At 39.1% G+C, this 15,315-nt stretch overlaps 1 protein-coding gene across 1 annotated transcript in view; it reads left to right on the top strand.

The window, feature by feature from the left end:
* Positions 1 to 15,315, top strand: part of msh2 (mutS homolog 2 (E. coli)) — a 91,078-nt gene that overhangs the window by 53,513 nt on the left and 22,250 nt on the right. The window contains exons 12-13 of the mRNA XM_072580607.1: positions 1,556 to 1,801; positions 4,836 to 5,040. Coding sequence (XP_072436708.1) covers positions 1,556 to 1,801; positions 4,836 to 5,040 — 451 coding nt within the window. The remainder of the gene's footprint in view (positions 1 to 1,555; positions 1,802 to 4,835; positions 5,041 to 15,315) is intronic.

Raw genomic sequence — 15,315 nt, 5'->3', positions numbered from 1 at the left:
CTTGTAAAAAAAATTTGCGTAGGGGATCAAAACTTTCATCGTAATGGTCACAGATAAAGTGTCTTCCACATGACATGGATCAAGAATGAATCTTGAGTATCTCTGTTTTCAACAAGGTTTGCAACAAAGACATAGTTAGAACAGTTTCTGATCTCTGTTTGCAAGCGGCAATACCTTTCTGTTTGAAAGATCCCTTAAAATGTTAATGACTTACAGCTATCTGTGCTCTCTTTTTTTTGTTGCAGTGGTGATTTGTAGCATAGCTATTAAATTTAACTTTACTTTTTTTTAAATGGGGAAATAAATTGTCATTTTTGGCCATTGTCAGTATTAAAATACTCCAAGATAGAATTAAACAAGGGTTCTTCCTTCTGTGCCTCAAAAATATGCTATGCCTGATTAAAACACTCCTACTGCTCAGTTGGATGTTTTCTGTTCTTATTTCTAGCTACCTTATGACCTTGGCCAGTTGCAGCTGAATTGGGAGTACTGCTGTTAAGAGCTAGATTGAGACCACTACAATTGAAAGGAGACATTCATGTTTAGAATGAACTGGATTCATATTCGGGTACCTGAGGTGAAAGGAAAGTGCCAGCTAGTGCTTTATTCTGTTTCCAAAAAATATTGCAAGTAATTATAGAATGATAAATTGACTGTAGAATTTAAAACTCCTCCAAGCAGGCCCTTGTGTACTTTGAGCTATGGTGTTTCCATAACCTTTGTAACAAGATTTTAGCTTCCAGAATAAATCTGGCCAATCTAGTTATCCATTTCTTATCTGCTCATTTTAATCTGTTGCAATGGAATGGGTGTTCAGGGAGACCCATGAAGTTACAATTGAGTCAGAATTATTCATGTGAAACACTGTTATTCTATCTTTGCTTGTTTTCAAGAATATTGTGTGATGAATATCAACCATCAATATTCCACCTGAAAGTACCTTCCAAAATTCTCACTTCAACTGCAATTAAACTTTAGAACAGAAGTGTCTAACTGTGCTGCTGGCTGAGCACAGTATGAGCAGTTCACTGCATCTTACACTGTATTCAAAACTTTAGAGCCCCATTGCCCCTACCTGAGGGAAACAAGGTGGGGGGCTGTGCATACTGTACATTTTGTTACTTAATTATGCCTCATGATAACCTGAACTGGCAAGCAGGGCACCCAATAAGGAGGAAGTGAGCATTCTTTTTAATATATCCAGCTGGTATTTGACTATGTTATAATGGTCTGATCTGCACCAATCTGCAGGAATTGGACCGTGGGCAAGAAGACACCCAGCAGGCAAGCTTATTTTTTAAAAAAAAATCAAGTTATGGTGTGAAAACACAAGTGCTATCTACCACCATATCACCACCTTCCCTGATGTCTTTCTTGCATTCTTGCTTTCTTTCTTGCTTTCTTGCTTTCTTTCTTTCTTGCTTTTTTCTTTTACATGCTCCTACACTCTCTCCACCTGTGTATTAATTTTGGGGCGCAGGTAACTATGCTTCCTTTGTTCTGAAACCAGTGACAGCCTTGAACATTATTGGGTATCTTTTCCCTATGTTTACAGGATATGTGGAACCTCAGCAAACTTTAAATGATGTGATTGCTCAACTGGATGCAGTGGTCAGTTTTGCCCATGTATCTAATGGAGCGCCAGTACCGTACGTAAGGCCTAAGATCTTGGAGAAGGGCCACGGTCGAATTACCTTGAAGGCTTCCAGGCATCCATGCATTGAGGTTCAGGATGATATGGCCTTCATACCCAATGATGTTACCTTTGAGAAGGATAAGCAGATGTTCCATATAATAACAGGTGAGTAATTTTTCTAGAAAATTTTACTAATGAGAAGATAGATTCAAAGAAAATAATTAACCTGAGGTTTTTGATGGAGTAGAGAGAAGGAGGTACATGTATTCTCTACTTTAGTCGCCCCTAAACCTTTGGCCATTTGATTGGGATTATTTAATGGTAAATGCCCTTATAAAGTAGATCAATAACAAGGAATGAAATCATTATATATCTTTGTGTTCAGCCAGATTTAAAAAGGATGGAAATTTTGGGTGAAGACATGGGGATGTAAAAGTATGAGAAATGCTGTTATTGTAGTGATGCTATAAACGGAAATCATTGGTCTGAATTAATAAGCATGAATACCACAGAATACTGCTTTGTTTCTCCAGAAGCAAATGTGGGGATCCTGGTTTAGTTTGGAATTTTAGACACTTTTTTTAAAAGTTCCCATCCAGAGATTAGTAAACCTAATTATAGAACTTGGTGTGGTAATATACTGAGTTGGATGGAGGGTTGGTTAACAGAAAGCAAATAAAGTAGGAATAACTGCATCATTCACAGGTTGGCATGTTAAGCCTAGTGCAGTATCATGGATCAGTACTTGCGTACCAGTTGTTCGTAATCTATATCAGTGATTTTGATGTGGAAACCAAATGTCATATTTCTAAATTTGTAGACGATATCAAACTTGATAGAATATGCCATGAGTATGGTGCAAAGAGATTTCAAGAGAGTTGGACAAGCAGAATAGGTAATAACTTGGCACGTGGAATACTATGTGGATAAATGTGCAATTATCTATTTACTCTGATCTGTAGAGTTGCTGAGTATCATTTAAATGGTGAGAAATTGGAGAGTATTGAAGTTCAACGAGACGTGGATACCCTTGTTCAGAAGTCACTGAAAGCCAACATGCAGGTGCATCAAGCAGTTGGAAAGGCAGTGGTAGTTTTGCCTTTACTTCAAGAAATTTGAGTACAGCAGTAAAGATGCAGTTATGGTCCCCTTGCCCCCAGAAAGGGTATACTTGCCATAGAGCGAGTGTAGTGGATGTTCACCAGAATAATCACTAAGAAAGTGAGATTGTCCTTTGAGGAATCTGGGTCCATATCCATTTGAGTTTAGAAGAATGGGAGATAATCTCATTGAAACTTAAAAAATTCTTAAAGAGCTAAATAAGGTACATACAGAAAGGATATATCTCCTGAATCAGGAGTGTAGAATCAAGGGGCACTTCCTCAGTAAAGGACAAGCCATTTAGGACTGAAAGGAGGTATTTCTTCTCCCAGAGGACTGTGGCAGTGTCGTCATTAAGTACATTCAAGATAGACATCAATAGATTCCTGGACACTAATGACATCAAGAGATGTGGGGACCAACAATTTCTAGAATGACAATCAGACTCTAGGGATTGATTGACTTAGTATGGCTCCTTTATTGCTGTATTGATTACTAGGAGAGGATACTGGGTCTAAATGGACGGGCACTTGAGAGTGAAGCCTCTGTGTTATGCCAGGTTTTTTTTCCTTGTATTTTGCTCAAATAATATACTGGAAATAAAACCTTACTTCATTAATGTTCGCTTACTGTGGTTGTAGGATTTAATTGACTGTTGTCTGCACACATAAATTTAGAGCAACACAAGCCACAGGGAGCAGATGGCAACAGACATTTGTGAAGTGCTGGTGTATAAATCTGCCAGGTTAAAAGCTGTTGTTTCAGTAACATCACTGTAAAGGGTGTAATCCAATGCACCAGAGTTCAGCAGCCAATGCTCAGAGTACCAGAGAGGGAGAGCACCACAGGGAGTTAGTGAGCTGCAGACAAGGCAAATGCTCGATCAACTATAAACATTATGTGCCTGATTTGATTCAAGGAGCATTGAACTAACACATGTTGAAACTGAGCACTCCCAAATCATGACCATTTTTGCTTACAATTTTTGGTGTGCGTTCTCTTTGGAATGCCAACATCTTGCCCCTGCTTGTTAGAGTATGCCAGCTGTGGCTTAGTGCTCGTCACTTTCGCCTTTGAGTTTCAAATTTCAAATTTAAAGTTTCCCTCTAGAGCTTGAGCTCAAAGTCAAGGCTGACTCCATTGCAGTTTTGCGGGAGTGCTGCACTGGTAGAGATGCTGTCTTTCAGATGAGATTTTGACCCAGAATCCATCAACTTGCTCAAGTGGATGAAAACGATCTCATGGTACTATTGCAAAGTAGAGGAAGGGTATTATTGTCAGTATCCTGGCCAGCGTTTGTCCCTCAGTAATAAATAAAAAAAAATATTGCTGTTTGTATGGGTTTGCTTTGTTTTTTTCTCTTTGTAAAGAGGATGCGCTTGAAGAAACTTCTCCATTTGCTGGGAAGCACTTTGACAGCTCAGTGGTTATGAAAACCATTACATAAAAATGCAAGGCTTTTTTTATTTGCATAGATATATATTTCACAGTTTTAAATAATAATTTGATAAATAATTAACGATTGTCCTGAACTACTACTAGCTTGAATGATTGCATGGCAATCCTTTCCAATGGAATCAGAGATCTTGTACTGGAAATGCGTGATTGGAGAAAAACCTTTGTTCCAAGGACTTTTTGTAGTTGTATAGCTACTAAAGCTTCCAGGTAAACATTGCTCTACTTTTTAACAGACATGTTGTAACAACTGTCAGAAGTGAGTTTTGAAGAAAAAAAAATCTAAAGAGAGGCTGAGCATAAAAAAAATCTGCCTACAAATGTTTCCAAGAAGGAAAATGTGAATCTGGGGAGTAGGTGTTGGTTGGTCATCAAATAATACCTGTGAATCTTTTCCTTAATGAAAATGATTAGTGACTAAAGCCATCTAATTTTTGTTTTGTTTCTCATTGAATGGGGAAAGAGAATGACTCCCCATATCAATAAAATGGATATTGAGAAACAATTTGATCAACAGCAAGTACGTTTCTTCCTTGGTAGAATTTTGAGTGTCCATGATTGAGGTCAAATGTGTTTCATTGGCCTGATTTGTAAACACCTTTTGTTTCATGCTACTAATGTAGTTTCTGCTTGTATTTAATAGGTCCAAACATGGGTGGTAAATCAACATATATCCGACAGACTGGTGTGGTGGTTCTGATGGCTCAGATTGGTTGTTTTGTGCCCTGTGACTCTGCAGAAATCAGTATTGTTGATTGCATCCTTGCTCGAGTTGGTGCTGGAGACAGTCAGCTGAAAGGTGTTTCAACCTTCATGGCAGAAATGTTGGAGACAGCATCTATTTTGAGGTAGGGTTCCTGAAGCAATTTTCACCTTCCTGGAAGTATATCATAGGTGAAAGCTACATATTTTCTGTGGTAAATGGAGTTAAAATTATTCCTGTCAGGAGCACCTCTGGAACACAGATGGGTCAGAAGGTGGGAACAAATAAAGATGCATTGGTATAAGTTGGCATTAAGATTGGCTGTCCACTGATTTCTATCCTCCTCTTGGTGCAGTCTGGCTCATACCACTTTTAAAGTCGATAATTCTGTCTTTTGAAAGTGTGCCTAAGTAAGGTACTACTAAACCAGTTATTAGATCTCCATTGGCAAAGTTAGGATTAGGCACTAAATAAACCAGGTTAGAAGGTTTACAGAACAGACAGGGAAAAGGGCAGAGGAGGTGGATTAGCCTCTTTGATTAGAAACAATTACTTCACTGCTGGGGATGGATTTAATGAGGGGGAAAGCATTTACTGGAGACCAAGTGGGTGGAACTGAGGAGCAGTAAACGATCTTAAAAAAAACTGTTGTGTACAGGCTCCTGGTAGCAGTTCTGAAGTGTTAGATTGTATAAATGCAGAAATTAGGCAGATGTGTAGTTAAGCCAAAGCAGGACTTTAACATAAATTGGGCGAGGCAGACCTGTCACAAAGTTAGATTTCTGGAGTGTGTCCAGGATAGTTTCCTACAGCAGTATATCTTGACTAGCATTCTGAGATGAGGATGGAAAAAATTGTGGCTGTAAGAGCTGCTCCTTTTTTGAGGTATTTTAGGTATTGTAGATGATTTCCTTGAATTCCAGGAGCAGTAATTACTGTTTATAACCTGTTGCATTGTTTTGGAACTTTGTTTCGATATTCTTTCCCCCAATGGCACTTTAAAAAGAAGGAAGAGAGATAAAGGTAGAGACCACATGGTCGGAGAAAGAAACCTACACTGATGCCTGATACAGCAGTGAATCTTTTCAGCTACTGCCTTTGCTGTTGAGTTCAAGTATCTCTGGACATTGGAGTGCGTCTAAGCAGAATGAACAAACAGCGAAATTAACAGCTGACCTTGGTGGAACCTGTGTGGGAAACCTCACAGCATGGGAGAAGTTAAGTGCATAGTTTTTAAGTGTAACCTTGCTGTAAATCCTTAATAGTGCTTAATCTTTAGAGTGGATTATTTTTTAATTATTGAGATCTGTGCCTTGACTAAACTTTAAAAGTATAAAACATAGGTGCTATGTTAGCCTGGAGCAGTGTTTTTTAGAACAGTAAGACTGCTATTTTCTGGATGTGTAGATTGTTAAGGAGCAAAGATGGTCTTTAGTAGAATGATATGCTGTTCTTGTTGGATATGGGAGACTAAGGAGAGTTTCCATGTTACTGATGATTATGTTTGTAGGAAGTGTCTTTGGTTGCGAATCCTGTCAGATTGCATGGAGCATTTGGTGCAGCAGTTAGAGGCAATTAGGAATTTACAGGAGCTAGCGGGTAGGATGGATGGCCGTTTTAGGAAAGAAGGAAAACCACAGATACACTTAGGTGCATGGGTTGCCTCCAAGAAAGGTAGGAGAGGGAGGCAAGTAGTACAGGAGTCTTCTGTGGATATCCCCATCTCAAACAAGTGGAGGCTGAGGGACCCTGAGAGAAATGTAGCATGAACAACCAAGTTTCTGGTATTCCTACTCGTTGTAATGTAACGAGGCATACATCAGGTTCCAAGAAATTGATTGTGATAGAAGACTGTCTAGTCAAAGGCACAGACAGTTGTTTCTGGCTATCAGCAGAAATCAGAATGGTGTGTTGCCTCGCTGGTGTTAGGATCAAGGATATCTCTGAGAGTTCAGAGTATTCTCAAAGGGGAGAGGGAACAGCAGGAACTAACATTGTGCACATTGGAACTAACAATATAGGAAGGCAAAGGATGAGATTCTGATGGAAAAAATATAGAAAGTTAGGCAGGAATTTAAAAAGGTCCTCGAGGGTAGTAATATCTGGATTACTCCCAGTGCTACAACTAGTGAGGATAGGAATGGGAATATAAAACAGATGGATGCATGACTGAGGAGCTGGTGCAGGGGAGAAAGGTTCACCTTTTTGGATTATTGTAATCTCTTCTGGGATAGAAGTGACCTGCGGAAGAAGGATAGATTGTTCCTGAATTGAAGAGGACTAATAGAATGACAGTGAGGTTTACTCAAGATCCTCGGGAGGATTTAAACTATTAAGGTGGACCCAGGGAGATAGTGAGGAAAGAGATCAGTCTGAGACTGGTACAGTTGGGGAAAAGGAGCAAGTCAAACAGACAGGGCAGGCAGGAACAAGATAAGATTGATTAATTAAACTGCATTTATTTCGATGCAAGAACCCTAAAGGGGAAGGCAGATGAACTCAGGGCAAGGTTGGGAACATGGGACTTAGGATATCATAGCTATTACGGAGACATTGCTCAGGGATGGACAGGACTGGTAGCTTAATGTTCCAGGATACAAACATTATAGTAAGGATAGAAAGAGGGCAAGGGAGGAGAGAGTGCGGCGTTTTTGATAAGGGATAGCATTACGGCTGTACTGAGGGAGGATATTCCTGGGAACACGGCCAGGGAATTTATTTGGGTGGAACTGAGAAATAACAAAGGGATTATCATCTTATTGGGAGTGTACTATAGACCTCCCAATAGTCAGTGGGAAATTGAGAAACAAATTTGTAAGGAGATCTGTTATATGTCAGAAAAATAAGGTGATTAAGGTAGGGGATTTTAACTTTCCAAACATAGACTGGGACTGCCATAATGTTAAGGGTTTAGATGGAGAGGAATTTAAGTGTGGACAAGAAAATTTTCTGATTCAGTATGTGGATGTACCTGCTAGAGAAGGTGCAAAACTTGACCTACTCTTGGGAACTAAGGCAGGGCAATTGACTGACATTTCAGTGGGAGAGCACTTTGGGGCCAGTAATCATAATTAATTTTAAAACAGTGATGGAAACGGATAGACTGGATCCAAAAGTTTTAAAAGTTCTAAATTGGAGGAAGGCCAATTTTGACAGTATTAGGCAAGAATTTTCAAAAGTTGATTGGGTGTGGATGTTCACAGCTGGAAGATGGGAAGCCTTCAGAAATGAGATAATGAGACCAGAGACAGTATGTTTCTGTTAGGGTGAAAGGAAAGGCTGGTAGTTATAGGGATTGCTGGATGACTAAAGAAATTGAGGTTTTGCTCAAGAAAAAGAAGAAAGCATATTTCACGTATGGACAGCAGAGATCAAGTGACTCTTTAGAATACAAAGGCAATAGAGTACACTTAAGAGGGAAATCAGGAGGGCAAAAAGTGGAATTGAGAACTTCAGAAAATAGGGTTAAGGAGAACCCAAGAGGATTTTATGAATACGTTTAAAGACAAAAGGGTAACTAGGGAGGGAATAGGACCCCTCAAAGATCAGCAGGGCACTCTGTCTGGAACTGCAGGAGATGGAGAAGATACTAAACGAGTATTTTGCGTCATTGTTTACGTGTGGAGAAGAACATGGAAGGTAGAGAATGTGGGGAAATAGATGGTGACATCTTTAAAAATGTCCATATTACAGAGGTGGTGGTGCTGGATGTATTATAGCGCATAAAGGTGAATAAATCACCATGGCATGATTAGGTGTACCTGAGAACTCTGGGAAGTTAGGTAAGTGATTGCTGGATCCCTTGCTGAGACATGTATATCATTGTTAGTTGCAAGTGAGGTGCTAGAAGACTGGAGGTTGGCTTACGTGGTGCTACTGTTTAAGAAAAGTGGTAAGAAAAAGCCAACGAATTATAGACAGGTGACCCTGACATCAGTGGTGGGCAAGTTGTTGGAGGGAATCCTGAGGGATAGGATTCGCATGTATTTGGAAAGGCAAGGACTGATTAGTGATAGTCAGTGTGGCTTTGTGCATTGGAAATCATGTCTCACTAACTGGATTGAGGTTTTGAAGAAGTAGCAATGAGGATTGAGGTTAGAGCGGTGGACATGATCCAGTGGACTTAAGTAAGGAGTTTGACTAGATTCCCCATGATAGACTGGTTAGTAAGTTTCGATCACATGGGATACAGTGAGAATTAGCCATTTGGATACAGAACTGGCTCGAAGGTAGAAGACAGAAGGTGGTGATGGAGGGTTGCCTTTCAGACTGGAGGCCTGTATTCAGCAGTGTGCCACAAGGATTGGTGCTGGGTCCACTGCTTGTTGTCATTTATATAAATTATTTGGATGTAAACATTTGAGCTAGAAGGAGATGCTGAACAGACTGGGGCTGTTTTCCCTGGAGCGTCGGAGGCTGAGGGGTGACGTTTATAGAGGTTCACAAAATTATGAGGGGCATGGATTGGATAAGTAGACAAAGTCTTTTCCCCGGGGTTGGGGAGTCCAGAGCTAGAGGGCATAGATTTAGGGTGAGAGGGGAAAGATATAAAAGAGACCTAAAGGGCAACTTTTTCACACAGAGGGTGGTACGTGTATGGAATGAACTGCCAGAGGAAGTGGTGGAGGCTGGTACAATTGCAACATTTAAGAGGCATTTGGATGGATTTATGAATAGGAAGGGTTTAGAAGGTTATGGGCTGGGTGCTGGCAGGTGCGACTAGATTGGGTTAGGATATCTGGTCAGCATGGACAGGTTGGACTGAAGGGTTTGTTTCTGTGCTGTACATTTCTATGACTCTATGAAGGGAAGATCTTACGAGGAAAGGCTGAGGGACTTGAAGCTGTTTTTGTTAGAGAGAAGAAGGTTGAGAGGCGACTTAATTGAGACATAAGGTAATCAGAGGGTTAGATAGGTTGGACAATGAGAGCCTTTTTCCTCGGATGGCGATGGCTAGTACGAGGGGACATAGCTTTAAATTGAGGGGTGGTAGATATAGGACAGATGTCGGAGGTAGTTTCTTTACTCAGAATAGTAGGGGCATGGAACACACTGCCTACAACAGTCGTAGAATCACCAACTTTATGGGCATTTAAATGGTCATTGGATAGGCATATGGATGCAAATGGAGTAGTGTAGGTTAGATGGGCTTCAGATTGGTTTCACAGGGCGGCAAAACATCAAGGCCCAAAGGGCCTGTAGTGCGTTGTAATATTCTATAGGCGGTATCCTGAGGCCAAGAGCTATTTAAAGTAAAAAAAATTAACAACTTTATTTCTTAAAGTGTAACAGAGAATAATTAACTAACAACTATTTACGACTCCTTCCTCTAACCTATCTTTTACTTTTCCCTTCTACATTACTAGTCCGATAAAAGCCCCTGATTAAGATTTACAAAACAAAACTTCTTAGCTCAAAACCAGGCAGTTTTCAGTTCTTCTCTGTATTCCAGTCTTCTTTTCTTCTTGGGGATTCTGTTTCACAGGTTACTGATCGATAAAGGTACCTTTTAAGAAAGCTATTTTCCAGGCAGTCTCTGCGTGCTAACTTGGTAGTTCTCCTGTCACCCTGTTTAACTTTCCTCTTATACCCCCAAAGGCTCTGATTGTGTCATTGGCTTTTAAGATTGTCAATATACTAACTTCAAACTTGATTGGAGTTTGTTTGTTTTGGGTTTAATTTAAATTTATTGGCCTAATTCAAATCTGTTTTTGTCTCCAGGCAACCAGCTACCCTAGCTACCCCAGTAACTGGACCTCATTTTGCATTGTATCGTATCGAGAACACTTGATGCTGTCACTGCTAGCTTTTAACTCACTGTAAGGTACACCCACATTTTCATAACACACCTTTTGCTTATATCCATTTTATATCTCCCTTACGTATTTCACCACTATTACCGGCTCTTTCATTTTTCACTGTGGACATACAATCTGTTCCATTACTTCTCCTCTCACTCTGTCAACAGCATGACAAAATACTGCTCTCCAACCCTTTTTAGTTCTGAAGAATAGTCATACTGGACACTTTATTTCTCCACAGTTGCTGTCAGACTTGAGTTTCTTAAATTTTTATTATTTTTAATTTTTATTATATGCTGTCTGCTTGAGGCTGTAAAGAGGACTGATCATTTATCATTTAACTGCATTTTAAAAAAAATAAAATATAGGTGTGCTAAACACTTGAATTTTGGGAAGAAGCTTGCATTTTGCAGGAAGTTCAGCATCAATAATTATCACATTGAAAGTACTAATTACTTTTTTTTTGGAGCATTCTACAGATTTTCATGTAGCAATTGTTAATCCATTGTTGCAGTTCAGATTTTTGTAATTTTTAAAAATAAAATGCCACCAGAAACCTAAAACCTATGCAAAGCAAGATACTCTATATTTTGGTAATATTAGGTTAAAACAAAAAACTGGAAATAGGCACAACAGGCTCTGTGGAGCAAGAAACAACACTGACCTTTCTTCAAAACTGGAAAAAGTCAGTGATGCACCAAGTTTTAACCAAGAACAAAGGCAGAGAAAGAAGGGGAAGACTTCGAAAAAAATGGAAGAAAGGAGTGATTAAATGACAAATAGATGATGACACAAAGGAGATGATAATTGGACAAGGAAAGAAACAAAACATTGGTTGACAGCAAGTGTAAATAAGAATAATAGAACTACCACCAATCGTGAAGGTTATGCACATACTATTTAGGAGCCGGAAATAAGCTGTTCTGTCCTTTAAGCCTACATTGCCATTTGATAAGATCATGGCTGGTCTAACTGTGGGTTCAATTCAACTTTCCTGTCTGTTCTCCATAATCCTTCATTTATTTGTCAGAAATGTCTGAGTAACTGAACTACTCTCCTTATACCACTCACACCCTCAGCCCATTCCCCATATTTCCTGTCTTCCCTTTTACTGCCTCCTTTCACCGGCTGCCCCCTGCTCTCACCTACCCGTCTTTGCCTCATTCCAGTAAAACAATGGGTTCAGGACTAACGTGTAACCTTTCCTCATAAATTAAGCTCGTCATCACAGGATTGAGTCACGTGAACTTTTTCTCACCAGTTTTAAATGCAGTTTCAAGTAAGGAAATCAGAACTACTGTTCAAGATATGGTTTCAGCAAGGCTATATACTGCTCAGTTAAATCTTCCTACTTTTGTCTTCCCTTTATACTAATTTTGTTTTAGTAGTCACTTGTGGCATCAATGGCAGTCAGTATTTATTGTCTGTCCCTAGTTGTCCTTGAGAGGTTGGTGGTGAGTTACAGTTCATGTGCTGCCATAGAGAAGAGAGTTCCAGAATTTTGACCCAGTGACATTGCAGGTACAGCAATATATTTCCAAGTCAAAATGGTGAGTGGCTTGGAAGGGAACATGCAGGTGGTGATGTTCCTACATATCTGCTGCTCTTGTCCTTGTGGATACAGATGGTCTTGGGTTTGAAGAGTACTATCAAAGGATCTTTGCCAAATTTATGCAGTGCATCTTGTAGGTAGTATTTGCTGTTGTTACTCCATGTCGATCATTGGAGGGAGCAAATGTTTCTGGATGTGGTGCCAAACAAATGGGCTGCTTTTCCCTGAATGTTGTCAGGCTTTTTAGCTGTTTTTAGAGAAGCATCAGTACCAGTCTGCCCTTATATCTGCTCCCCTATCTTTTGTTCTAGTTTCCTAATTCACTTTAGTCAGCTATGTCTTCTTATGTTTATAGCTACCTTTATTTTGGTAGTCTCTGAGATTGTTGATTGAGTTTGTCTTTGTTGCCCAATACAAGATCGAAAATAACCAGCTTCTCTGCTTGGTTTTAGAATGCACTGCTCTAAGAAGTACTCTCAAGTTCCCTGTATAAGTTTGGGCTATTTTTGCTAATCTTATTTGCTCAGTATACATAGTTTAAAGTTGTCTTTTATTATTACATTCCTTACAGACCATGTTTAATTTTCTCTATCAAACAGTATACCAACTGTAAGGGGGCCTACAAACTGCTCCCACAAGTGATTTGTTGCTTTTCAAACAAAGGTCTAATAAGATAATAGTTAACAGAGCTTGACCACCATCTTTTCCTAACATGCTTTTGATAGGTAAAGATGGTGGTAAAGCTCTGTAAATTAATGCAGTCTGTCATCAGAAATGAGGTGCAGTTCTCCATGTTTACTTTGAGCTTCATTCGGGCAGTATAGGAGGTGATGGGCACGTGAAGCAGGTGGAGAATTAAAATGTCTGACCAGAAAACTTGCAAATGAGATCATGCTTATGACTGAATGGAGGTTTTCTGTAAAGCAGTCACTTATTCTGCATTTGATTTCCCTAATGTAGGGGTGAATTGCAGTTTTAACTTGAACATTTGTGAATTGTTTTTAAAAAAGGAGAACTGGATAGCATAGAATTTAGCCTGTAGAATATGAGTTGAAACTGCCTTGGATTGATGAATTAAAGCCTGTAGATACTAGCAAGAAAGGATCTCGTGACATAAATTTGCATTCATTCCTAGTGCATGTATTCTCCCAACCCAATTTAATATTAATTGGCCATCTCTTTGAAAGGCTGCAGGGTGACCAATGTATGGAAAATTAAGGTGTACAACACTTTTTCTTTTGGGATTGGGAGCTATAACAAACCACCTTGATTTCCAAAAAATTGAAAATATTTCAAATATTTATTGTCCCATAATGTATGTAGTGTAGTTGTCCAGTGCAATTAATATTGAATTCCTGCTACAACCATGCCACATCTCAATTGGTGTAATGGTTTGAGCTGATGTTTGCCACCCCTTCACCTAATACATGGTTGCCCCTTCTCAGCTCCCCAATGTCTGATCTGGTCCCACTGTCAAAGTATTTAAATCCTTTGCACTAATAAACACCTGGGTTCTTATGCAATGACAGATAATAGATTTATTTTTATAGATACTCCACTATGTAATTGATCTAAACCAGCAAATTATAAAAGCCTGTAAATGGATTCTTTATTTGGATTAAATTTTGTTCCTAAATGCCTTTAATCAGTGCAGCAATTCAATCTTGTATTTAGTTGCATTCAATCTTGTATTTAGCTGCAGTAACCCCTACATTTTATCATTTCGCAGATGCTCAGTTTTGTTGGATTTGGATGCCTATATATTTTTAAAAAACCAATGTAGTGTATGGGCTGAGAGAAGGAAGTAATAGTCATCCACATTCTCCACAAATTATTTTGTTTACAACTTTCTTCAAAATAGAAGTTTACTTTAAACGCAAAAAATATTTATGGCTGTAGGTGCAAGTATGCTTTTTACTTAGTGAGCAATTCTGTTAACCAACCCCATTAACATCGCATTGTTGTCCTCATCATGTGACAATTTGAAGCCTTGAGCACCTCCATTTAATATAGACGTCTAGCTGTGATGGACAGTTGCTCTGACTAATGTTATGAAGATGTGGGTGAACTGTACCTTCAAGAAAGTTTAAAAGCTAATAGAAATACCTGACAGCACTAAGTGTTCTCAACAAGATACAATGTAACATGTGGTCCAGCAGTTAAGGTAGCTGGTTGCCTGGAGATAGAAATAGATTTGAATTAGGCCAATCAGTTTAAATTATACCCCCAAAAAATACTCCAATCCTGTTTGAATTTAATATATTGACCACCTTAAAAGTGAATGACACAATTCAATGCTTTCGGTGTATAAGACCCAAGAAAATTGAACAGTTGTGGAAAGAACTGACAAGCCACTAGCATGTTAAGACTGTCCAAAAATAGCTCTCTTAAAGGTACCTTTATTGACTAGGAACTTGTGGAGCAGAATCCCCAAGAAGAAGACCGGAATGCAGAGGTGAACCGAAAGCTGCCTGGTTTTGAGATAAGAAGTTTTATAAATCTGAATTGGGATTTTTACTGGACCAATATTGTAGAGGGGAGAGTAAAAGGTTAGAGGAAGGAGTTGTAAATAGCTGTCAGTTAATTATTCTATTATACTTGAAGAAATCAAGTTGTTAATTTGTACTTTAAATAGTCCTTGGCCTCTCGAATTTTCACAGATTACTGCATGGGATAAATCTATTGTGTTGTTGGTTTAAGTTTAGCAGGAGGATTTACCCTCTGTCATAACACAAATTTTTAGAGAATTACTTTTTAACATTCAATTTGAGACTACTTGCTTGATTTTGCTTCTGCCATCTCAACGTTGGAACCCCTTGCTAGGGAAAGGATGACTTAGAATGTAAGGAACATGGGCAAGACTGCTCTGCCATTCATGTGGTTATGGCTCATCTACCTCAACTCCATTTTGTTGTTTGTTCTCCATATCACTTAATTTTCTTGAGACCAAAACTCTGTCCATTTCAGCATTTTGAGATTGGGCATTCTAAAAGTTCACAAGCCTTAGTGAAGAGGTTTCTACTCATCTTAGCCCTAAGTGAATGGCAGCCAAACACACTGCAGCATT

This window comes from Chiloscyllium punctatum, chromosome 11, assembly GCF_047496795.1.
Source record: "Chiloscyllium punctatum isolate Juve2018m chromosome 11, sChiPun1.3, whole genome shotgun sequence".
NCBI classification, from domain to species: Eukaryota; Metazoa; Chordata; class Chondrichthyes; order Orectolobiformes; family Hemiscylliidae; genus Chiloscyllium; species Chiloscyllium punctatum.
Note: the sequence above shows the minus strand (reverse complement) of the source record. Positions and strands in the feature narration are given on the sequence as shown.